Source organism: Nyctereutes procyonoides, unplaced genomic scaffold (assembly GCF_905146905.1).
Source record: "Nyctereutes procyonoides isolate TBG_1078 unplaced genomic scaffold, NYPRO_anot_genome, whole genome shotgun sequence".
Taxonomy (NCBI): Eukaryota; Metazoa; Chordata; class Mammalia; order Carnivora; family Canidae; genus Nyctereutes; species Nyctereutes procyonoides.
In genome coordinates, this window is record NW_026575147.1 from 19,220,320 (window position 1) to 19,246,709 (window position 26,390).

General features: G+C 40.3%; 1 protein-coding gene and 1 pseudogene across 3 annotated transcripts; one reads left to right on the plus strand and one right to left on the minus strand.

Annotated features, from left to right (window-relative positions):
- Positions 1-304: 304 nt before the first annotated feature.
- On the minus strand, positions 305-1,432 carry LOC129501235 (proteasome subunit alpha type-1-like; annotated as a pseudogene).
- Positions 1,433-7,423: 5,991 nt separating this feature from the next.
- On the plus strand, positions 7,424-16,241 carry FCGR1A (Fc gamma receptor Ia). Of its 3 annotated transcripts, none has more exons than XM_055312508.1 (6): positions 7,424-7,502; positions 7,879-7,899; positions 8,859-9,116; positions 13,328-13,579; positions 14,709-14,993; positions 15,754-16,241. In XM_055312508.1, exons 1-6 carry the CDS (start codon positions 7,472-7,474, stop codon positions 16,026-16,028), a joined length of 1,122 nt encoding a protein of 373 aa, XP_055168483.1. In that variant the 5' UTR covers positions 7,424-7,471; the 3' UTR covers positions 16,029-16,241. The 3 variants fall into 3 exon arrangements, with proteins under 3 accessions (XP_055168483.1, XP_055168484.1, XP_055168486.1); XM_055312509.1 differs by having other exon boundaries at positions 8,862-9,116; XM_055312511.1 differs by lacking the exon at positions 8,859-9,116 and having other exon boundaries at positions 15,754-16,235.
- Positions 16,242-26,390: the final 10,149 nt, after the last annotated feature.

The following is a 26,390-nucleotide window of genomic DNA, read 5'->3' on the forward strand; positions in this document are numbered from 1 at the left end:
TTTTTTCAGGTGAAACAATTTTATTTCACAGTTGTCTTTAAAACCACAAAGACACTATGTTCTTCATATAAAAACATTAGTACAGATAACTATACTTTCTAGAAAATATAGACCCTCTCAAAGAAAAATGCACACCATTATATAGTTCAGACAAGTTACTTGGGAAAAACACATCTGGGCCGATTCCTAAAACATACCAGAAGACCACGCTGCATTTTTTGGTTCAAAGTATAGATTACTATCATCAGTAAGGGCTCCTGCATTCTTACATATTTGATAATACACATATAGACTGGTTTGTGACTTAATGCTCCATTGGTTCATCAGCCTTTTTTGCAGGTTCATCAGCAGGTTGAGCAGGCTGTGCCTTTTTCTGTGGTCTTTCTTCAAGACCTCCCAGGAACAGAGATACATCATCATCATCATAAATCGTAAACTCCCAAGTCTTTACCAACAATTCCAATGGAAACATTCTTTGTAGTTAGGTCCTGTCCTGCAGGAAGTGTTTCTCGTAAGGCACACAGACCATGTTTAACCAGTTCATTCAAATTGCACTCCATAAACCCAGACATATGTCTCTCCAAGTAAGTACGAGCTGATTGAGAACAGGCTCCAATGGACATGGCTCTACAGTCAAAATAGTTGGCAGATGGACAGTTTTGCAAAATGTGAGGGCCCATATCATCATAACCAGCAATAAGCAGTCCAACACCATATGGTCTCCGGCCATACCGTTGTGTTGGTATCTGGGTCTTGCTTCCAATTAGAGATACAAGACGAGACACAGGAAGAGGTCTGTCAAATACAAATCTGGAATCCAAACACTCCTGGCGCATAAAATTACCTAACAGTCTAGCATCAGCAGTAAGTCCTGCAATTGAGATACCAAATGGTTATCAGCATGAAGAATTTTCTTCTGATGAGCTGCAAGCTCTGACTGTGCTCTCTTCAATGCAACCAACACTGCATGGGTTTTTGATTTCAGACCAACTGTGGCTGAACCTTGTTTGACAGCTTCCATTGCATATTCAATTGATGAATCCTGCCCTGAGGGCTCCGAACAGTGACGTCATGTCATACTGGTTGCGAAACTTGGTTCCGGCGCCGGTCCCGCTGCGGCCTCCGGCAGAGATGGCGGCTTCAGGAGTGTGGCCCTGTTTTTTACTTCTTTCTCTTTTTGGATTGTTATCTTTTGAACTATTATAGCTTTTTTATTGTTTTATATACTTTACATCCATTTTTCCTTCTATGTTTTTCATTGAATTTCACTTTGCTTCTTTTCTGTCAGTGATTAATTTAAAAATTAGTCTTTATTTTCTTTTTTTAATTAATTTTAACCTTTGATTTATCAAGCATAGTAATAATTATTACACTTACCCTCATCCTGGACAGTATAGAGACCTTGGAATACTTTTATTCCATCTAATGTCATCTATATATATATATAGATGCAGTTATCATTTATTTTTTATTTATTTATTTTAAGATTTATTTATTCATGAGAGACACAGAGAGAGAGGCAGAGACACAGGCAGAGGGAGAAGCAGGCTCCATGCTGGGAGCCGGATGTGGGACTCAATCCTGGGTTCGCAGGATCAAGCCCTGGACTGAAGGCGGTGCTTAAACTGCTGAGCCACCGGGGCTGCCCCTGCAGTTATCATTTAATATCTAATGTCATCTATACATATGCAGTTATCAGTTTATTATTATTCTATTATATAGTCAGTATCATATATTATACTCATTCTGAGTATTAGGCCCCAAAAGACCATTTATACATTTTTATATGATCAATGTTAGATGCATTTATGGCTACCTTTATCTTTATTTTTTTCTTTGTCTGTCTTTCCATATGGAATCATTTTTATTCTGCCTGAGAAACATCATTTAGAAGTTTCTTTTGTGTTAGTCTGTTTGGGAAGAACTGTTTCAGCTTTTTTTCTCTGAAAATGCCTTTATTTTACTTTAATTATTGAAGACTTTTATTAAGTATGTAAGTCTAGTAGGCAGTTACTCTCAGAACATTGAAAATATCTGCATTCAATTTTTGTTTTTCAAAAGTCGGTCAGTGGTCTGACTGCTGCTGATTTGAATGTAATCTCTTTTTTCTCTGAATATTTTTTTATCTGTCTTTTATTTTTTGCAGTTTTACTCTGATCTCTCTAGTACTGATACCCTTTTATTTACCTTGTATAAGACTGGTTGGCCTTCTGGAATCTGTTGATTTGGGTCTTTCACATTGCCTGGAAAACTCTCAAACATTTCTTCTTCAAATATCGCCTTTGCCTTGTTTTCTCTCTCTCTTCTACTTCCAAGACTCTAACCAAAATATAAGATACACCTTCTCACTCCATTTACTATTTTTTGTTTGTGTGTTTTAATATTACATTTTTTTTCTCCTTGTCCTATATTTTGAATTTTTTCTTTTTCCCATATTTTACTTTACTGTTTTCTCTTCAGCTGTGACTTCTGTTAAACTCTTTCATTGAGTTCTTAATTTTAGCTATTTTTATTTCATTTCAGAATTTATTTTTTCCCTCACTAAGGGAAGAAAATGTTTCCAGGAAGATGAAAGGATTAACTGTAAAACATTGATAGATTAGATTAAATGAGGGTAAATAAGAACTGTATTGGGTTTAGCAAAGTTTTTGGCAGCCTTGACAAGAGAAGTTTCAGGAGAGTGATGAGAATAAAGGTTTGATTGTAGTGGATTCTAGATGAGAGACTGAATATGCAAATGGGACAATGGCCAGATCATATATAAAAATAGAATTCCAACCCACAATCTGCAGCAACCAGTGCTGGAGACCAAACCATTATTTACACTAACCAGCTCAGATTATAGTTGTAAAAAGAAATGTTTCCTTTTGTCCCTTTTGACTAGACGAGGCCTGTGGTCACCCTTTGAAAAGTTGGAAGGATTTGGAAAGATGGTGATCAAGGTTATAGGTTTTCAAGCCTTTTTAAGGTTTGAAAAGGTTATACATTTACTACCCCTATGGAGTGCTGAGGTGTCATGAGATGTAAATGCTTTATCTGTAGAAAAAGTCACCACACTTTTACTGCAAAGGATTAATTTTTCCCCAAGGGCATCTGGCTTTGACTTCTTTCCACGTAATAAAGCTGCTAATTACCTCAAAAGATTTCTGAGTCACAGTATAGAGGTAAGCATACTTGGGGTCAGTGAAGAATAATTCTGTTTCTACTGAATTTTATTATTATATCACTACTGCACAAAACCAGACTTGGAGCTAGTTTGTGTCTCACTGAACCATTTATTAACTTTCTGACCATAAGCAAGTTGCTTGACCTTTTTTAGCTTTTTTTCTCATGCACAAAATTGAGATAGATAATAGCAAGATATTTTCATCCAAGTAAAATGTTGGAGTGTTCAGCCTTGTTTAAATGGATGAATCTACTTTATTACTCTGTCTTTCCAGTAAGTGTTGTTTTTACTTTCTGCTAAGAATCAGCCTAGAAGCTATTAGAGGAAGAGAAACTAAGTTGTGGTGGCAAGAAACAAGTTAGACTGTGATTAAGGTCAATCTCACCCAAATAGGATAAAACCCTAAGAAACAAGTTATCGTACAGAAATTTTCAAGGATTAAGACCACTGTATGTGCTTCTTCTGAGCTCTAAATATACAAGATTTTCATTCAAATAACTCTCATATCACAAAATCTTGCAGAGTGCTTCAATTCACACTTACCCACTCCTAGTTCTGTGAGCTGAGAGCTTTTCAAAGTTCAAAAAAACTGGTCTGAATCCCACAAACCTTGATTACAAAGTGAACGTTACTTATTATCTGGACTCTGTGCTGGAGGAACTATAGGCAGGAGCATTAGCTAAGTCATTAGAGTAGAAGCTTCTAGCTGAAGTAATATTGCATTATAAAATGCTCTTCAAATTGCCAATTTCACTTGTAGTGAAGTTCCTTACCACTACTCCGGTCTGCCCTCCTCGTAGGTTATTACAAAGAAAATATTACTACTATTTTCATCATTAATTCCTCAGAATATTGAGGGTCAGAACTATGTCGCCAATAGTAGAGTTCTTAGAAATTCTGGATTATATTGTCATAAAGGGGCTCATTACTTTTGCATGGAATGTTAAAAGGAGGGCAGCCCGGCTGGCTCAGTGGTTTAGCGCCGCCTTCAGCCCAGGGCCTGATCCTGGAGACCTGGGATCGAGTCCCATGTCAGGCTCCCTGCATGAAGCCTGCTTCTTCCTCTGCCTGTGTCTCTGCCTCTCTGTCTCTCATGAATAAACAAAATTAAAAAAAAAAAAAGGAATGTTAAAAGGATTGATAGTATGCAGACAGCATATTAGATTTGCTGTAAGTTGAAATGGTTTTAAGGAAATAACGACAAAATAGAGCTTCTATAGAGAACATTCTATACATTAGAATTCCACAACAATGAGCTTTTGGTAAAGCCACTGATTTGATCACTGAAAAGCTTGGGAAAGCATCTCAAGAGCACACAGGAAAATTAGACAAAGGGCTTAATGGATATATTCATGATGACAAAAAAAAAAGTGGGTTTAGAGAAAGAGGAAATGTATAAAGTAATCCCAGACTGAGACAACCTATAAAAGACAAACTATAATACCACTAGAAATTGGGACGCCTGGGTGGCTCAGCGGTTAAGCGTCTGCCTTCTGCCGGATCCCGGAATCAAGTTCCCCATCGGGCTCTCTGCATGGAGCCTGCTTCTCCCTCTGCCTGTGTCTCTGCCAATCTCTCTCTCCGTCTCATGAATAAATAAATAAAATCTTTTAAAAAATACCACTAGAAATTAACCATAAAGGCTAGATGGTACAAATATAAAATCATGGATAAAGATTGATTTTCTAAGTTGAACTTTGAGGATACATGAAGCAGAGAAAGATTTAATAGATCAAGTAGTAGGAATAACTAAGGATGAAAAACTCATTGAATTTCTAATGGAAACTTGAAATTGAAACAATCAGGAACTTTTTATAATGAATAGCTGTTGGAGAAAAACATCAGGTAAAGTTTATCAAATCTCTTGAAAAACACTTCCAGCATTAGCAAATATATCAAGGTAGTATATTACAGCTATTCAAAAGATATACAACATACATACAAAACATATTAAGCAAAATTGTGGTGTAGACATTATATGCAATTATTTACTTAAAACTTTCTGGATAGGTTTGAATAGTTCCTAAAATATATGGTTGTTAAAGAAGGAATTGAGTAGAAAATAAAGTATTACTGACTGCTTTTTACTGGCAAAGAGTGTAAAAATAAGATAAATTCTTGGTCAATTCTGTATAAAATTTATATGATCTTACCTTAAAAATATATCAAATAATTGTACACAAATTATTTTCTGTAGTAAATAAGAGAAAATTTTTAATTAAAATAGGTGAATGAGACTTTGCATGTCCCTTTGAGAAAAGCGTATTGTATGAAGCCTATGATGGTCTTGTAAACTATCATCAGTCTATGGAAATATAAATGTCAAAGATAGATGTAACTTCTAGTGGCTCATCTGAGTATCATAATTTTCACTGGTCATTACATACTGGAGATTCGTCTACCTGCCTTGATTACAGTGTTTGCTCTGTTATCCTAGTTGTTTTTACATTTGGAAACTGCAGATGCTCATTAGAAAAAAAGTATTTCATCCTTCACAGTTCTCTTTCAGTTCTCTTCCACAACAATACTCATTTCCCCATGTTTTTCTGGTCATTCACTCATTTTTCAAAGAGGCAACTATTGTACTACAAAGGAATTGTGAGGGGTGGAGTGGGTACCATTATACACGCTCTCTCTCTCTCTCTCTTTTTTATTAAGACTTTATTTATGAGAGACACAGAGAGGCAGAGACACAGGCGGAGGGAGAAGTGGGCTCCATGCAGGGAGCCTGATGTGTGACTCGATCCCGGAACCCCAGGATCATGCCCCAGGCTGAAGGTGGCGCTAAACCGCTAAGCCACCCGGGCTGCCCTCCTTATACTCTCTTGGAGAGACTGTGGAGGAAATCAAAGTGCCTGGCTTTAAACCTGGTTTCTACTTTTTATAACCTTGGGCAAGTTACCAAATTCCTCTTTGTCTAGTTTTCTCATTTACAAAACAGAGACAACCAGAGAGTCTACTCATACTTTATTTTGAGGGTTAAATGAAAAAAGACATATCAAGCATATTTGCCTGGTATATCACAAGCACTTTACAAATATATGCAATGATGATGATAATGATAACAGACAATCTGACAACATGTATCTAAAGAAAAAAATGTATATTTTCTTGGACTGAGTGATGTTGGTTCTAAGAATGTATCCTATGGAGATAGTAAGTTGAGTTCTTAAAGATAGGTGTAAAACTATTCATTGCAGTGCTGGTAGTAACAGTAAAACATTAGAAATATCTGGGATCCCTGGGTGGCGCAGCGGTTTGGCGCCTGCCTTTGGCCCGGGGCACGATTCTGGAGACCTGGGATCAAATCCCACGTCGTTGGGCTCCCGGTGCATGGAGCCTGCTTCTCCCTCTGCCTGTGTCTCTGCCTTTCTCTCTCTCTCTCTGTGACTATCATAAATAATTAAAAATTAAAAAAAAAGAAATATCTTGCATGTCCATGAGTAAGAGACATCCCTTCTTAGAGATATTTCTACTCATATATACGAGTCATTTTTCTTCTCTATAGCATTTACATGAAACAGTTAATTTCCTTAGCTATAGCCAAGATAAACACTCCAAATTCATAATGTTTTTCAGGGAGGTGGCTTTTAAAAAAACAAACCAAAATGGGATATTGATCCTGTATGTATTCTCAGAGGAATAGAGACTTCATTGTAGTAGGGAAGCTCTTATAAATGAGTTATTCCTCACATGTCGTGTAGAGGTTGATACAGAATAACCTGGATTCAAATGATAAAGTTGTAGAGACAATGGCCAGGCTTTGAAATAGTTTTAGAAATGAGGATTTGCTATATTTTAGCCCCCCAAAACAGAATTAGTAAAGAGAGAATACAATTAGAATAGAATATCAATGGGCAGCCCCGGTGGCTCAGCGGTTTAGCGCCGCCTTCAGCCCAGGATCGAGTTCCACGTCGGGCTCCCTGCATGGAGCCTGCTTCTCCCTCTGCCTGTGTCTCTGGCTCTCTCTCTCTCTCTCTCTCTCTCTGTCTCTGTCTCTCGTGAATAAATAAAATCTTAAAAGAAAAAAAGAATAGAATACTAATAAAAACTTCAGTCTTTCCCTTGAATTTGAGAGTTTCATAACCCCAAATCCAGAGTTTCAAACTGGAGAAGTAGTTTGAGAATGGGAAGAGAATGCTGCAAGAATTAAGGACATATTTCCCCAAAAAGGAGCATGATGGTAGTGGTCAGAAGAGGCAGTTTCCTTCCTCTTTTCTAATTTCAGCTCCAGAGCCTCCAGCAGAAACTCTTCAATGTCTTGCATGTTACAGACTTCACTGTTCCCATCAGCTTGGCGATAACATGTGGCTCTTGACAGTTCTACTCCTTTGGGGTAAGTTGGGTATAGAGGGATAGCTAGAAGGGTAGTGGCTCTGACTGTCTTCCTTTGGTATCCTAGACTAGAACTCATGAATGTGGGGACAACTATATCTGTGCTTCCATGATTTATTTATGCTCATTATACCAAAAGCCTGGGAAGAGAGACTTAGTGATAACATTTAGCCTGGAAGCATCATATCAAAATAAAGCCTCATCAATAACCATCCATAGGTTGTTCAGTACCACTAGTCCCTGATTTTGAGAAAGGGGGTAGAGACTCAAGACACCTAAGCTGGCCCCTTAGAGTCTATATTAGTTTTGTCTCCTTGATTCTCCTTTCCTCGTCATCTCCCACTGACCAACTTATGTCTCTCTTTGGTCTATTACAGTCCCAGCTGGTGCACAAACGGGTGAGTAATCTTTAACTTTATTTCTCTTCCTCTGCTACATTCCTGCTTCTGAAGGGTGAGTTTTGTTTTCCTGAAGAAGAGAGTATAGGGAGAGGATAGAAACAAGAAAGATTTATAAATTATTATGTAAAATCTCCTATATTCGGAGTATGATTTTAATAAAATCCTGATTTTTAAAGTTTCTCTCTAAGATTTCCTGAAAAAGTCCTGAGCTTTGGACTAAATGCCTATGTGTATATAATAGCAGGAAAAGGCCAGAATTGCAAAACTATAGACGTAGCTCTGCCAACATTCCAGAATTGCAAATTGCCAATTCCAGAATTGCAAAACTATAGACGTAGCTCTTCCAACATTCCTCAAACCTGTCCCCTTTAGAAGAAAGCTGAGTACTTTATTTTTAGAGAGAACCAAGCAAGTACTGAAGGCTTTCTTTCTAAGTGAGGAGTTTGAGCCTCTATTTCCAATGCAGATGCTAATTAAGTCCTGAGTTTAACCCTCAGGGACAGTATAGCACAGAGGATAAGAGAACCAGCTCCAATCAACTTGCCTGGGTTTAAAACTCTCCTGCTTTACCAACAATGAAAACTAAATTAGTCATTTGTTTCTTCTTCTTCTTTTTTTTTTAGTCATTTGTTTCTTAGGAACCCCAAATCTCCAACATCTAGATGTAGATTTAATAACATGAACGGAGCTCTGTGCATGGGGTGTGGATGCTCTCAGTAGCTAGCTTTTACAGGTTCCCACTTGCTTATTTTTCAGTCTCATCTAACTATATATTTTTTACCTTGTGCCTTCCACAAAACCTTACTAATTACGCAGATCTTCCTTTTATTCCACTTGGTCTTTTTTTTTCCCTTCTTTTTCTTTTTCCTTTTCTTTTTTGTTTTCTTTCTTTCTTTCTTTCTTTCTTTCTTTCTTTCTTTCTTTCTTTTTCTTTCTTTCTTTTTTTAATCCCCAAGCAGACCCCGTAAAGGCAGTGATCACCTTGCAGCCTCCATGGGTCAGTGTATTCCAAGAGGAAAGTGTAACCTTATGGTGCGAGGGACCCCATTTGCCTGGGGACAGCTCTACACAGTGGTTTCTCAATGGCACAGCCACTCAGACCTTGACCCCCAGATACAGAATCGCTGCTGCCAGTGTCAATGACAATGGTGAATACAGGTGCCAGACAGGTCTCTCGGTCTTAAGTGACCCGGTACAGCTGGAAATCCACAGAGGTAAGTAGGGCATGGAACAGGAGAGCTGGAAATCACAAGGTCTCCCTTTATGTTTTCCCCTTTATCAATGCCAGATATGTGTGTTTTTATTTATTGGAGTGTAAGTTTCAGTTCTGTGTGCCTACTAGGTGAAATTAAGTTCAAATACTTAGAATATCACATGAGGGTCCTTAAACTGTGCACCAATAGCACCCCTCTGGGACAGCTGTGAGCAGGGTATCTAGTGTAAAACTCAGACCCTAAGATTTTATTACTTAAAATGATCTAATTTTGTTGAAAATCTGCACACAGTAAATAAGAATTCAGAAAAATGTACAATGATGAACAATGAAATCTCTCTTCCACCTCAAACTCCTAGTCCCATGGTCACCTTCTATAGAAATAAAACTGTTAATATTTATGAACCATAAAAAACAGTGGTTGATGAGGCACCTGGGGGCTCAGTCAGTTAAGTGTCTACCTTCAGCTCAGGTCATGATCCCAGGGTCCTGGGGTTGAGCCCCATATTGTGCCTCCTGCTCAACAGGGAGAACGGGGAGTCTGCTTCTCCTTCCCCCTCTGCTGTTCCCTCTGCTTGTGCTCTCTTGCTTTCTCTCTCAAAGAAATGAATTTTTTTAAATGGTTGATTGAATACTCTATATACTGTTCTACACCTTGCTTTTATCACTTAAAATACCTTGGAGGTCTATTTAAATCAATAGAGATCTACCACGAACTTTCAAATGTCTGCCATATGGCTGTGCTGTAACTGATTTAATCATTTACCTATTAGTAAACTTGTAGTATATTTCCAGTTTTTTGTTTTTACAGTCCTGCAATAGACATCTCTATACTTACAGACTGGAGCACATTTCATAATATATCTGTAAGATAATATTCTGGACATGAAATTACTTTGAGACTAAGCATTTTAAATGTTGATGAATGGAAGGGAACCCCTCCCCCCTCAACATATCCACTTAAATTTGTAAAAGATTTCCATTTGTCAAGAAATGGAAACTGAATGTTTCATTATTAAGTATAAATCATTCAAATGTGTTGGGGGAGAAGTAAGGGGAGGGGCAGAAAGAGAGTGAGGAGGAGTCTCCCTACCAAGCAGGGAGCCAGGGGGCACAGGACTTGGGGATTATGACCTGAGCTGAAGTCAGAGGTTTAACTGTCCCTTGGACAGAACTGTTTTTACAAGATATTTTATATAGTTGAAGTAGAAGAAGTGTTTTATAGTTCAAGTGACAAAAAAAGTGAAACAGGGCTAGGAAGAGTCCACTTTCTTTGCCTCTGTACAGACTGTAGAAGCCCCAGCATTAATGACTTACTGAGGATAATATATTTTCCATTTTTTTAAAAAGCTTTATTTATTTATTTGAGAGAGCGAGTGAGGGAGAGCGAGCGAGCATGATGAGTGGGAGTGGCAGAGAGAGAGGGAGAGAGAATCTCAAGCGGACTCCACGCTGAGTTCAGAGTCTGTCTCAGGACAGTGAGATCATGACCTGAACCAAAATCAAGGATTGGATGTTTAACCAACTGAGCCACTCAGGGGCCCCACTATTTCGGGCCTCTTACAAGTAGTAGTGCTATGAACATTTTTCTTTTAAGATGTTATTTTTTTAAGTAATCTCTACACCTAACGTGGGGCTGGAACTCATAATCCCCAGATCAAGAGTTGCACACTGTATCAGCTGAGCCAGCCAGGTGCCCCCACTGTGGACATTTTGATACCTGTTTTTTGGTGCACTTATGTATACATATCTGTTGATATGCCTAGGAGTGGAATTGCTCGGTCACCAAATGTACATCTATTTGTTCAGCTTTAGTTTTCCAAAGTGGTTATACCATATTACACTTCTACAGTGGAATGTAAGAGTTCTGGTTCCTTTTCATCCTCATCAACACTCGGTGCTTTCTTTCTTTTCTTCTTTCTTTCTTTCTCTCTCTCTTTCTTTCTCTCTCTCTTTCTTTCTTTCTTTCTCTTTCTAACACACAGTTTAGTCATTCTGGTGCATGTGCGATAGTCATCACATAGCTTTAATTTGCATTTTCCTGAAGACTCATGACATCAAGCATTTTCTACATTTATTACTTATTTGGATATCCTCTTTTGTAAAATACCTGTCTAGGTTTTTTTGTCAATTTTTCTTTATTGTTGTCTTTCCTTATCGACTTGTAGGATCTCTGTAGTTTGGACATGAGTCCTTTTTCAAGTGTTGCAAATATCTTTCACACTGTGGCTTGTCTTTTCACTATCTATGCTGTTTTTTCAGTGAAAAAAAGTGCTTACATTTACTGTAGTACAGTATAAATACATCAGGTTTTTGAGTTGGTGCTATGTCCTTATTTAAAAATGTTTTGCCACAGCTAACCAGCAGAGGAGAGTTCATCTGTAGGTACACTAACTCTGTCACTTCAGTTAAATCTGTACGTGCTGAGACCACAAAAATACAGCTGGTTTGAGGATCTATGAGCATCCCAATCCTGCTTTAAGGTGATGAAGATGGAAAGAATGGCTTTTGAGGAGGAAATTAATAATGTCTGCTAAAAAGCTGTATCCTGCAATTTTTGATAATACTCCCAACTATCATTTAAGACTAAATCTTTTTAATTTTCATTAGTATGTATATAATTCTTCTTTCTTTTTCTTTCCTCATGAATTATTTAGAAGTGATTTAGGAAGGTGGCTTTTTGTTACTGATTTCTAATTTTATGTTAAATATGGTATCAGTTCTTTAGTATTTGTTGAAAATTGCTTGTGGCTTAGTACATACTTGGTTTTTTTAACTGTTGCATGTGTGTTTGGAAAGTATGTGAATTTTCTTTAAGCTATAGCTTCTATGTAAATCCACAAAAATCAACTCTATTCATTGTGTCATTCAGATATGTTATATCATCACTAGTATTTTTGAGTGTCTGATCCCATCATGTTTGTGGATGTATAAAGCTAAGGTGTTTGTGTGTTGGGGTACTGTAATCTTTGAGCACCTCTTGGTTGGGAATGGGAATAAGGGAGAGAAGAGCACTATATTTAGAAACACTGTGACAGCATCCAAAACTATAAAAGTCATGTTACATATACCACTGGAATACCTCTGCCTTCTGTTCTTAGGTAAGTTCTGGAGGGGGAAAAACACTACTGTCCCTTTTCGTCTTTTGTCCTTTAAGAACCTCCTCCCCATTTAGCCAAATCAACTGCTCCAGGGAAAGAAAAAGGAAGCATTTTTTTGGTTATGTTTAGAGGTGTACATCAAAAGGGAGGGCCCCTTGGACTCGGAGCTTGTTTTTACCAGCTAGATCACTGATCTGCGCATGTGTGTATATTCTGTCAATTTAGGGGCACATATACATCTGGAAATGTTTGCTATTCTGTGTGCTTGTCTTGGGACAAACAAGTATGTGGGATGCCCTTAACATAGTAGTCAGGAGTTGGAGTGTTTTAGTTTTTTTTTATTGCTGTGTAACAAATTACTACAAACACAGCAGTTTAAAACAATGTATATTTATTATCTTTCCATGGTCAGGAGTCTCAGCACAGCTTAGCTGGGTGCTCTGCAGGGGCTGCAGTCAGGGTATTGACTAAGTTGTGTTCCTTCCTGCAGATCTTCCAAGCTCACATGGTCGTTGGCAGAATTTAGAATTCAGTTCCTTATGTTATAGGCCTGAGGTCCCCACCTTTTTGCTGGCTGTCAGTTGGAAGTAATCTCAGCTCCTAGAGGCAGGCCTCTGCCAGATGGCCCTCTCCCAACATAGTGGCTTACTTCTTCAGGGCCAGTGGGAGACTCTCAGTCCAGTCAGCTAAGGCAGAGTCATATAACGGAACCTCATCGTGACAGAGACATCCTGTAACCTTTTTCATATCCTGTTCATTAAGCAAGTCTCAGGTTACACACACACCCAAGGGGATTACACAAGGGTGTGACACACTGGAGTCATCTTAGAATATTGCCTACCACATACAGTAAAATGTTTTTATCCCAACCAACTTCTGAAATCTGGCAAGGGAAGTAAGAAGGGCCTGTGTGCATGGCTGCTTGTAAAGACTACTTTTCTTCCCAAAAAAGCTAAAGATAATTGGGGGATGGGCAATAGGCCTCAAATTTGGCAGAGCTCTGAGGTTGAAATGTTGAAAGAAAAAAAGATAAGAAATCCACCAGGGCCCAGCTTCAGCCTCCTTGTACTTCTGCTACTGTATACATACATTTTGGGTGTATATTTTCCAGATTGGCTAATACTCCAGGTCTCTGGCAGAGTCTTCACGGAAGGGGAACCTCTGACTTTGAGGTGTCATGCATGGAATAATAAGCAGGTGTACAATGTGCTTTTCTACAAAAATGGCACAGTCTTGAAGTTTTCTCCTCAGAATTCTGAATTTACCATTCTGAAAACCAGCCTACATCACAATGGCATCTATCACTGCTCAGGCATGGGAAAGCAACGCTACGAATCAGCAGGAGTATCTATCACTATAAAAGGTATGTATCTGAATAGTCACAGAGCTCTAGTTTTAAGGACCATTATAAATCATCACTTCAGTTTGCAAGAGAAGAGACTTAAGTTCCAGAGAGGTAGCTATCTCACTGAAGGCCATGCAGTGACCAGTGGCTGGGCCAGGACTGGAACTGAAGTCCTCTGGGCCTCCAGTCTATTGTTCTTTCCAGTAAATCGCAATGCCCATCAGTAATCCCAGGAGCTAACATGAAGGGCAGGGCATAGTGAGGATCTATTTCATCATTTTAGTTGCAAGGAATAGAGATTTACTTGAGGTATGTAGGAGGGTTATTAAAAAATAACTCAATGGAGTCTCATAAAAAGCTCCATAGAATCAGAAGCCATGAAGACATTAGGACTTGGTTTTACATTTTATCTATCTCTCAGGGGCAATATGGACTCTCTGATTCTACTTCTCTCTGAACATGTGCTAACTAAGTAGCTTTCTCTGTTCCAGCTTACATGAGGGCCTCATTGTGGTTCTTTCATCTTAGTACTCATATAGTTATAGTTTCTGTCTGAAAAAGAATTCATTCCTATGGGAAAAAGAGGATTGTCCCAGATTATTTTTGGGGGAAGTAAGTAACACAAGTAATAAGTCACTGACCTGGCAAGTAGTGTGTGTCAGTGTCCACTCCTGGTGGACCATTACCAAAAGGCATGGTCACATAATCAGTAATATGACTATTCAGGTAAGCATGGACTGTGTGGAGGTATTTTTTTTTTAAAGATTTTATTTTATTTATTTATTCATGAGAGATACGGGGGGGGGGGCAGAGATACAGGCAGAGGGAGAAGCAGGCTCCATGCAAGGGAGCCCAGTGTGACGTGGGACTCAATCCCAATTATGCCTGGGCTGAAGGCAGGCGCTAAACCACTGAGCCACCCAGGGATCCCTGGAGGTATTCTCCCCAGTAGGAAATGAGGAAGTTGGCAACTATAAGAGTATCTATGAGGAAACCCCAAGAATGCCTCTCTGCTGAAAGTGGGAAAATTTGTCTTACAGATGCATTCTCTAGGGGCAGGTTTCCCAAGGAGGAACCAGGTATATTTTCTGTAAAAAGAACCTTGACACTGAAGCAGGCAACCCTGTCCCCATCAACTTTTCTTTAGAGCTATTTCCAGCCCCTGTGCTAAAAGCATCCTTGCCATCACCCATCCTGGAGGGGCATGTGGTCAATCTGAACTGTGAAACAAAGCTCCTCCTACAGAGACCTGGTTTGCAACTTTACTTCTCCTTCTACATGGGCAGTAAGATCCTGCTGAGCAGGAATACATCCTCTGAATACCAGATACTAACTGCTAAGAAAGAAGATTCAGGGTTATACTGGTGCGAGGCTACCACAGAAGATGGCAATGTCGTCAAGCGCAGCCCTGAGTTGGAGCTTCAAGTGCTTGGTGAGCATGAGGGGAACTGACAGGCACAAGGAGAAGATGCTCCCTTTTCTCCTTTGGGGCTGAGGTTTGTTTAAGGGGATTTCATGGCCCACCCAGGAAAAACCCATGAAGGGGCATTTCCACTCTTGATTCGTAACTTCATTATTCTCATGAGCTCCATTAAGTTTCCTTTCTTAACTCCATTTATTGCCTTCCTTTTGTCCTTCCTTTCTTCTTCATTTTCTTTTTTCCTCCTTGTTCCTCCCCCCACCCTAAAAATCTAATCAATATATTGAGTTCCTTCCATCTGTTGTCATAAATGTGGGGATATGAAGACAGTGGGGTACAGCTCTTACTTCAAGGAGCTCACATGGTAGATTGGTGAGGTAGGGATTTTGTGGATTGCACATAAATACCTGCCCAAGTGTCTATATCTGGCTGAAGTAGAGAGACTGTGAGCCCCAAGACAAAGACTCTTTGGGAAAAAAGTTTATCTTCAGCCCAAATCCATTTCAGGCATTAAATGGCATAGACGTAGCATTTTTGTCTGAAACTAGGAAGTCCACTTAGTAGGCCCTGGCAGTTAAGCTCTTATGAGGAGCCTGCCCCTGGTCTGTACACCATATAACTCAGGTGGAGCACCTATCTGCCCCCTGAAATTACCGTTGTCTCCAATGGGGACAGGCATACCAGGTGTCAGCCAGTATTCCCTCCCAAACATAACTCATCCAGATCCCTCTGCATTCTAACTAGCATTTCTTCTTGTCATTTTCTTTTTCAGGCCCCCAGACACTAACTCCTGTTTGGTTTCACGTCCTTTTCTATGTGGCAATGGGAATGATATTTTTGGTGGATACCATTTTCTGTATGATTATACATAAGGAACTGCAAAGAAAGAAAAAGTGGAATTTAGAAATCTCGTTGTACTCTGGTCTTGAGAAAAGAGTAAATTCCTACCTTCAAAAAGAGAGAGATTTAGAAGAGCCAAAATATCAGGAACTCGAACAGCTGCAAGAAAAGACACCCCAGAAGCCCCCAGAGGGAGAGCAGCAGTAGAGCCCAGGGGGTGCCCATGGATTGAGATGGTGCCTCCCACTTCTTTTTGGTGCGTGCATTGGGGTGCAAACACCCAAAAGTTTGAAGACGTTAGAACTCTGAGTCCCATGTCATCTGATTAACTCTGAAATAAAGCAAACAAATGAGTTGACTTCAAGTGGAGATAAACTTGGAAACTGGGTAATCAGGGGTGATTTGAAGTGAGACCTACTTGAAAGAAATCTTTAAAAACTTGTAAGTCCAGTCTATTATCTTACTATGTAGTTTGAGCAATAATGTATTTCTAGGGACAGGGTGAAAAGGTAAGTGGGTGCATATGTACCAGAGATTAAGATGAGAAAGAGAATGAGGAGGAGGCAGAAAGAGAGAAAGGATATCAGGAAGACAAAAGAGCAGAGACCCAAATAAGGAAATGTAATTAACAAATGGCTCCTGAGAGACTATGGGTGGAGTGCTTACACCTCCCTGGAGTTAGCAAGGTTATCTGATGGCTTTTCTCTTCAGCACACTAGCAGGGAATGCATCCACACAGCTTATAGAGATACATGGCAGTTCCTCACCAGGACAAATGGGGGCATGATTTTTGCCCTTTCATTGGAGGCTTTCTCATAATTTCTCTGTGTCCAGAGACACCAGGAATCCTGTTTGCCTATCCCACTCCCTCACTCCACAGGAAGACAGAATGTAACTGTGGCTTTCCTTAATAAATTAAACCTAGAACTCCCAGCAGGGTACTGCAGGAAGGAGCTTCAACTGGGGAGATGCAGTGACATAAAGCCCCAGCTCTTACCTCTAGAGATATACTCTCCCCTTCTGATTATCTGGATGATTACTAACTAGTTTCAAGATAATGCTATACTCTCCCACATAGGCTCTCAACTTGGAGGTAAAATATTTTTCTGCTCCTCTATAACACAGCTGAAATAAAACTGAAACATGTGAAAAGACTTTATTAAAGCATAGAAAAAACCCAAAAGGAGTATAAAAAACCTAGCAACAAATTTTAGATTTGGCTTTTAAAAAAAAAAAAAAACGTAGCTTAACTGCCATACAAGGATGCATTATGCATTCCTGACTAGCCTATTCCTGGCTCCATGTGGGAGGGATCACCTTTAACATCCACCACCTAGAAGCACTCTTAAGCAACTCAGCACTGTGAAGTAGATGGAAGAGCACTCTAGTCCACTGCTTCCCTAGTCTGTGGACAATGACAACGTTCTCTCTTTGAGAATAAAGTACAGCAATTATCATCTCACTAGAAGTACAACTCCAACATTTTTTTTTTTAAAAAGATCTACTTGAAAGAAGAGAGCACATGAGCGTGAGATGGGGGAGAGGCAAAGGGAGAGACTCTTCTAGCCGACTTCCAGGCAAGAGCACAGAGCCAGATGCGAGGTGTAGCTTAAGACTCACAAGACCTGAGCACAAAACCAACAGTTGGATGCTTAACTAACTGAGCCACCTAGGTGCTCCAGTTACAACTTCAACATTTGTATTAAAAGAAATGGTCATATATAATAGTAGGAGTTCTTTGATTACACATAACTTTTGGTCTTATTGACTGAGAAAATGGACATGAGAATTGCAGGGAATGAATCCCATAGGAAAGAGGCCCAAAGATCCTCTGTGGAACCTGAGGAATTGGGAACTGAAGGAGGAAGTGACATGGACACTCAGAAGAGAGAGCTCTCTGCTGATTCCACAGGGTGGATAGAATTTCAGGGAAAGGGCTAAGAGAAGATGGCGCCTGGGCTGGAGCTAGAATGGAGAAGTCATTACTAAAGCAACATGAAGTGCTTCCTCCTTTCCCACTCTCCTCTTTTGTGCTTCCTCTCCAGGTTTTTCCGTGCTTCTATCTTTGTCACAGTTTTTTCTCACATGTACTTTATCGCTTAAATTACTGATTTGATTAACTCAATTTTCCCCCTCTTTTGTGATTAAAGCAATTTCTTAATTGTATTGCTGGGTGGACCCCTGATCCTGAGGCTTTGACCCATCTTCTCCCAAAGATACCACCAAAGGTTGTCTGTCATGAGAAATAATTCAGGGACAGATAGAACATGGAAATGAGCAGAGGGACACTAACAGGAAAGTTTATTAAGGTGAAATTACACTTTTGATACATGAGTGGGGGAGAGAGAGAGAGAGAGAGAGAGAGAGAGAGAGAGAGAGAGAGAGAGAAACTGTGCCCCAGGGTTCAGGTTTCTGTTTTTATCCACAGTTGTTAACAAGGGTGTAATACTCATTACTTGGGGCAGGACTGGAAGCATGTATGTTTTCTCAGTTTTTTTTTTTTCTTCCTTATTTGGCCAGGGGTTTCCTGTCATGGCCCCTGCCATCTAGGGCCTCTCTGGTTCAGTCCAGCTTCTTCAGGAGTGCTGTGGGGACAGCCTCTGACACTCCCAATTGCTGGCCATTCTGTTAGAACTTGACTGCCTACCCTAATATTTGAACAATTTACACTTCAGTCTACCCTTATTTCTGGCCTATCACTGTGACAGGAATAGGTTCTTGGGGTCCTCCACATTGATGCCTACCTGACGATTCCCCAAGCCTTAGTGCTGGGTCAGGTCAAGGCTTGGTACCACCTCACACTTTCTCCAGGTGGGTGGTCAGCCCTCCAATTTCCCTATGGCATTTGGGTGCCCTGTCCCTGACATTTGTCCCTATCTATCTAAGGGCTCAACTCTTTATTTTTATTTCATCTAGTACTGGAAACACACACAGAAATGACTGGATCCAAGTGGGGGGAGAAGCCCAAAGGGAGAGAAGGGAAAGAAATGCAAAACCCAGCAGAAGGCAAACTATATCCTGCTGAGACCCCACCACAGCTCTCCCAAAGTCACATCATTCCTGGAGCACCGAGCATCTGTTCCCTGAACAGAACAGGACATTTCAACCCAAAGCAGGACATGCTTATGAGAAATATTTGCTCGAGCTCCTCAGCAGGGTTGGCCAAGGCTTTATCGAGGTTCGTTGCAGTCTGATTTCTTCCACTGCCCAGTCCTTCCTCTTCACTCTTTCTTTCACAGGGGTTCATCTTTAATAAACATCTTGCACCCCCAACTCTGTCCAGCATCTGCTCCTAGAGTCCACTCTGAGTGTTTTGTATGCCACTGCAACATTTATAAAGTCTTTGGAGTCTTATAAGACCCATCTGTTCCAATAATACTTCTAGGGACATACATATTTTTAACAGACAACAAAACAAGTTGGTAAGTAAAAAGTATGCACCATGGCTCCATTTTGCACAGAATAAGCTTGATATTCCTGTGACTGTCCTTCATTTAACACCTTATCAAATTGAGTTGGTTTATGATGCAAAATGCTCTCTCTCCTATCTGAACATCTGCATATATTCAGATTGTAGTTTTATGAATAATGAAGACTTGCATTTTAAGGTCAGAGTTTGGAATTTCACTAGTAAGCATTAGAAGCAAAACACAAGCCTGCTAATTTTACTTGCAGAAATCAAGAAGTGGATCAACAGAATTTTACTCAATAATGGTGAATTGAAACAAGAAACATACAGCACTTTAAAACTCTAGAGTCACCACTACCCCCTACCTACTGTCATACATATGGATTGCTTTACTCACTGACCTGTGTCTTCCTTGAGTGTGTGAACCCACAGGGATTCATGACGATGTTTTTGCAGGTACACTGGCAATAAATCAGGCCCCCATTTATCAACTTCCATGCACAGGCTTCCATGCCTAAGAATATGTCCACTATAAATGTCCGTAGCTAGTCCTGCTTTTCTATCCATTCTTTCCCAATCACCCTTCACCCAGTTTGCAAAAGAAAGGCATATCTCTCATTCCAAATCATGATTCATTGCCCCGAGGATAAAAAAAAAAAATCTCCGTGTACCAGAGACAAAGGCACTACACACCACAGGTAAATTTTTGTGTCTTATATTTATGGGTATTAAGGGCCAAGCTAGGTATTAGAAATAAATATGCTGGCCCATGTTGAGATATTCTGAATCCTGGTATATTGTAAAAGAGGCAAAGCAGAATTTAAGACAATTTTCAGGTAAAGACCTTGCCTCTTCTTTATTATTATTAAAACAACAACACAACAAAAAACCAGCTTGGCTCTTGAGGAAGAGTCCTGAGAACAGGGCAAAGAGTGTAAGAAATACTGATTAAATAACTGCATCTTATCTAGGCAACAAAGTTCTTATGCACAGCTCTACGTCTGATCTATTCATCTGTGAAGTAGGCTGTGTTAAGAATAGGCTAGGGTATGTTAAGGTAACAACTCCTGAATCTCAGCACCTTAAGTGAATGGAGGTTTATCCATTCATGTTACACCAGAGTCAAATGTGAAGGCTGATAAAGGTGGTACTTCCGGAACATTGCCAGCAGTTGTGCCAGAGTTGAAGAGGGTATGGAGCAACCCCAAACAGGAAGTAAATCCTCCTGCCGAGAAGTGACACACAACACTTCCACCTCACTTTGTCAGAGATAGTTATCTAGCTCCATTCAACCACAAAGATGATGTAAAATTCTACAGGAAGCATAAAGCAAGAAGCTGGAAATATTGTGAAAGCAGCTCAAAGGCAGAGTATTTAAGATATATAAAAAGCATGCTAGGAATTATCAACTGAAAAAAAAAAAAGGAATTATCAACCTGCTTCAAAGAGCAATCTCCCTACATTTGCAGTATTCTAAGTAAAGGGAAAGTGTTGATACCGCATTCACCGAGGATTCAGTGTTTCTCAGTTGCGTACTCTGATTTCAAAAAAGTGATGAAACTTCTTTTACCTTTAACAGATGAACACTACATCTCCAAGTAAAAGGAACGGATAGAAAGTAAGTTGGTGTCTTATACTTCTTGAACAATTAGAAATATTTTTCGTTAATTTCTACCAAAAATATAGTGGATAGTGTAAATCCGTGTTCACATTTTTACTTGGTTGCAAATCTGCTTGCTGTCATTCATCGATCCTTTCTCTGTTCCTAACTGGCACATGTTAGTAGATTATACTGTAAAGCGCGACGTAACGGTCACGAATACACTTTTTGAAACTCTACATTGAATTCGCGGCTAAAGCCGGTTTCTGGATGAACAGACCAAGGCAGCGGTTGCCGCACCGCGGAGGCCTGGTGCTCCGAAAGCGTCCCGCAGCGGGCGCGGGCGCCACCGCGCGGCCACCCGTGCACACGGTTACTTCAGCTCGCCCCCCCGCTTTCCGCAGCCTTCCCCAAAACCCGGTGAGAGATCTTTGCTTCCCCAGAGCCCGAGCCGCAAGTAAAGGGCTTTAGGCGGGGGCGGCGGCCAGGCAGAGAAGAGCAAGGGGTCGTGCATGTCCGACTTGTCCTGGTATCCAGAAGAGCACCCAACTCGTGGGCTGTCTCCCAAACCCCGAAGTCCTTGTTTGCTCGGGGCTGCAAGTGTGAATACCCTGTTTCCCACTGGGCCCGGCTCGCGGCGGGAAGGACGACGGGAAACTAAACAGCGCGGCTTCGCGGGCGGCTTCCGGAAGCGCGCAGCTGAGCCACTCCTCTCCGGGCCGGGGCCGGGGCCGGGGCCGGGGCCGGGGCCGGGGCCGGGCCCAGCCGCCTGCTCGCAGGGCCGGGAGATGCCCGAAAAGGCGGCTGGAGGCGGCGGCAGCGGGGCAGGGCGGGTGGGCGAGGGAAGGACGGCCGTTCAGTCAAGCACAGACGGCCTTCCTGCCGGTTCCACCACCGTCCGAGCCGGGAGGGACCCGGGCCCGCAGCTGGGCGGTAGGCAGGGGCCCCCAGGCTCTTCCAGGACTGCGCATAAATGCACTCGGAGTCGCAGCTTCAGCCAGGGGCCTGCCCTATCCTGGATGGGGAGAGCTTCCGGGACTGAGAACAAGGCCCCGGGGGATTATTGCAAGTGGCGGGGGGTGGGGGTTGGGGGCTGGCGGGTACTGGGCGAGGGAGGGCGGGAGTTCCCTCATCGCTTTGAGGCTCAGCAGGAAAGTACCCCCAAAGCCTGCCGCCTTACCGGAGGGGCTCTTGGGCACATTCTATAAAATCCAGGGCTTACAGAACTGAGTACAACATCCCAGAGGAGACAGCGCAACAAGCAACTGGTTGTGAGAAGAGTGGGTCAGTTTCTCATCTTCCAGGCTTCATAGAGAAAGCCCTAAATACAGGAGTTCAGGCTCATTTCAGAATAGACTGTTCTTAGCCTGAGAAGGAAGCCCCAGAGCCGATCGACTGGTTTGGGGTAAAACGGGAAGAGTTGGGTCCATTCCAGATCTTTCCTGGCTACCACACAGTTGGGAGAAACCCTAGAGCCTTCTGGATTTAGGAATCGCCCCCCAACACCCACCCCAGAAGCCAAAGATAGCCAAACCTGCCTGAAAACCAGATAGGATGGAGGCGTAGCTGGGAATTGGCAGGAAGGGGCTCAACGGTCCTCACTGCCACCAGGCCAGTTGGAAGCAAGAAGAGCAATTAGGAATCCACCTGAGAAATAATGGCAGTTTGGACTTAGGGAGCAGTGAAGGTGTTAAGAAGTGTCACATCTGGAATGTTTTGTAGGGAGTGCTAAAAAAGCTTGCTGATTGATTAGATGTAGGGAATGTGGGAAAAAGAGGAATCAGAACAACTTCTGGACTTGAGCCTGAGCAATAAATTGATTCCATTGATTGGGACCAGGAACTGGGAAAGAACAAGTTCATGTAATGGGAGAGAGGAGTAATAAATGAGAAGCAAAAGTTTGATATTGGACATATTAAGATTACTATTTGATAATTAAGTGTAATTGTTGAAAAAGCAATGGAATATGGGTGGTGCTCAGAGAACAATGCTGGAGTAGAGATAAAAATTTGAGTCATCATATATATGTGGCATTTAGAGCCATGGGATTAGAAAAGACAATGTAAGCAGAAAGCACAGATAGAAAACAGAAAAGGGTCTAAGGCTGAACTCTGGGATGTACCAAATCTTAAAGGTTGTGTAGAAGAGTTGGTAGCAAAGGATGTTGACAAGAAATAGCCAATGAAATAGAAAAGCAGAGAAGAAAGTGTCTCAAGAAAGAAACAGTGGTAAACTAGGTCAAATTCTTTTGAGAAGATTATTGGATTTGGAGTAGGATTGCATTAAATATGTATGTAGATGTTGAAAGTGACCAATCTCATAGCTATGATAGTATAAAAACCGAAAGACCCTAAGAGAACTGTATATTAGGCTAGGCAATGGAAAGCAGGATGAAAAAAAAATTATATTAAGTTAAAAATCTGGGCCTCCATAATAAGGTCTTTTGGGTATAGACTTCCTTGTTAATGCACTGCCAGTAAAATGGGAGCCAATAAAATTGTTTGTTGTCCTTACTTTATTTCTTATTTCTTGGTTTGTTTCTGATTGTGGAGTCCAAACCCCTAAAGGGTTAGAAGCTCAACTTTCTGCCTTCCCCATTTCATCTCCATCTCACACTAAGCACATAATACTCCTTACCTCCTCCTCTTAAGAATAAATTGTGAAGAGGGAGCATGTGTTCAAGGGAAAGTTTCCTAAAGATGATAAGTTTGATAAGGTAGAAAATCTCTAAGAAAGACTAGAAATAATTGGTTTACACATTCTGGAGAAATAAATTCCCCAAACGTGGTCCTCTCTGAGAAGATAATTTTGAGGAAGAGTGGCTTGATTTCCAGTGAATCAGCTCTGGAGTCTGGTTGTGACTTTGAAGACCATTTCTTCTGAAAAGACAGAAAAAGGCCTAAGAAAATAAGAAATAGGCATTTGCAATGGGATTGTAAGTGCCATATTTGTTTTACAAAATCGTCATTTCCTAACTTGAATTCAATCACATCTCAAAATTTCACAGGCTTTGGGTACAACTAAGTAGAGTTCAAATCTTAACCCTGCACTTAATGGCTCTTTGATTTGCAGTTTCTTATCCCAATTACCTTTTATTCCATTTTGAAATCTATATTGTGGCCCATAATATCTAACGTCTATGGATTAGTTTTATTTACTGAACACTCTTTTATTTGCTTTGGAGGGGTTATTTCACTTAATCTTTTTTTTTTTTTTTGAGATTATTTATTTTAGAGAGAGAGAGCAGGAAGTAGGGCCAGAGGGAAAGTCATAAGCAGATTCCATGCAGAAGACAGAACCCAATGGGGAGCTCGATCTCACCACCCTGACATCATGACCATTTGAACCAAAACCAAGAGTTGAATGCTTAACCAACCACGGCACCCAGGTGCCCTTATTTCACTTAATCTTAATAGTATCTGATGCTGTCTTTTCCTTGTTAGTGTGTGGCTTTTAATCCTTTCTCCATTATCTTGATCATTTTTTCATATAAATATTGTCTCTTTCCTTAATGTCTGGTGAAACTCTTTGGACCTGGTGCTGTTTTTAAGGGTAGGTCTTTGCCTATCTTTTCAGTTTCTCCCTCAGCTATTTTTATTCAGTTATTCTACCTTTCTTAGGGCAACTTTGATCACTTGTATTAAAAATTAAATATTTTGTCTACATTTGCAAATATATGTATCAAAATACACATAACACTTAAAATATCTTCTATATTTAACATTGCTGGTATAGTGCTGTACTTTTTCTCTTTCAATATGAAATTACCAAAGGAATAATCCTTTAATTTTCTTTCAAAGAACGAGATTTTGGGTTTATTGATTAATTCTATTTGGGGAAAGTGGGGAAGTATGATCTATTCATTTCTGCTTCTATCCTAATCTATTCCTCTACTTCCCTCCTGTTTTGCTGTCCCTTTATTAACTTTTAAGTTAAAAGCTTACTTCATTATTTTTAATAGTTCTCATTTTCTCATAAATGTATTATAGAGCTATGAATTTTCCTCTGACCTCTTCATATAAGTTTTTATAATGCTCTCTTTGTTATTATTGTTTACTGAAAAGTATATAGCTTTTATTTATATGTCCTCTTTAGTCCATGTGCTTTTTTCTAACAGTATATAGATCAAGGAGAAATATTTTTAGTTATGTCCTTGCACTATGATTAGTGAATGTGCTTCTATGGTTTCAACTTTTTCAATACTTGTTGAGCTTTCGTTTGTCATCTTACACATGGCTGGTTTTCATCAGTATTTATGTAAATTCGAGATATACGTTTTCTATTTTGGATACAAGGTGGTGTGGGTATAAGAGTAGTTATGACTAATTTTGTTAAGCATGTTCTTCAAATCCTCTAAATCCTTAACAAGTTTTAGTTGACTTGTCTGCCAATTCCTGAGACTCTGCTTTCTTCCACTATAAATGATATGCATATTCGAATCCAGAAAGATTGATTATGCCCTTTCCCATCTAAACACATCCCACAATCATAATACCATGAAATACACCTCCTTTAGAAAATGAAAAAGTAAAAAAAAAAAAAAAAAAAAGAAAGAAAGAAAATGAAAAAGTTTCTTACCTTTTTTCTCTAGGCCAAGGATTGAAATTCAAATTTTACCTTGGTTAACTCTCCTGCTAATCCTAAAATTGTGTTCTCTACACATACTTGCTGTTTCTGAAACAAAATACTCACTTAAGAATAATTTCTATTGCCCAGTCCCTTAACAGTAATGTGAAAGAAACTGTGAACAATTCAACAATTCAAACACTTAAAAAGACATCAGGGGAAAAAATCCCCTTCAAAGACACTTCAATAAGCAAAATAATTTTTCTTCACTTTTCAAAGTGCAGCAGGCAGAGGAATAAAGGAGCCTGAGGAAACAAGGGTATATTCATTTGCTGAAAGTATCCCTCTGGTTGGTATATATACAGGTTGACCAATGTGCCTTTCTCCTGCTCATTATTCTATGCATTATAATATGGATCTTGAGTCTAGACATGTCAAACCAGATGAAACACATCTCCAGAAAAAATTCAAGTAGTTTAAGTCCCAACCCTAGGATTGGGAATTATATTAAGAACACTGAGTAACTTTTACCCAGGGTTATATCTGAACTCGGTTTCACACTCCCTCTTGGCCTAAAGAGTTTTCCTCCAATGCATTTGAAAATTAGAATCATGGGACACTTGGGTGGCTCGGTGGTTGACCGTCTGCCTTTGGCTCAGGTGGTGATCCTGGGGTCCTGGGTTTGAGTCCCACATCAGGCTCCCCTTGAGGAGCCTGCTTCTCCCTCTGCCTATGTCTCTGTCTCTCTGTGTCTCTCATGAATAAACAAATAAAATCTTAAAACAAAAAAACAAAGAAAATTAGAATCCGGGAATCCCTGGGTGGCTCAGTGGTTTAGCACCTGCCTTCCACCCAGGGTGTGATCCTGGAGTCCCGGAAGCGAGTCCCACATCAGGCTCCTTGCATGGAGCCCGCTTCTCCCTCTGCCTGTGTCTCTGCCCCCCCCCCCCCCGTGTCTTTTATGAATAAATAAATAAATAAAATCTTAAAAAAA

Excerpts from the sequence above, each read along its gene's own strand:
- FCGR1A (XM_055312508.1), top strand. The coding sequence starts at position 7,472 with ATGTGGCTCTTGACAGTTCTACTCCTTTGGG. Across the intron at positions 7,503-7,878 it reads GACAGTTCTACTCCTTTGGG|TCCCAGCTGGTGCACAAACG; the intron begins GTAAGTTGGGTA and ends GGTCTATTACAG. Across the intron at positions 7,900-8,858 it reads CCCAGCTGGTGCACAAACGG|CAGACCCCGTAAAGGCAGTG; the intron begins GTGAGTAATCTT and ends TTAATCCCCAAG.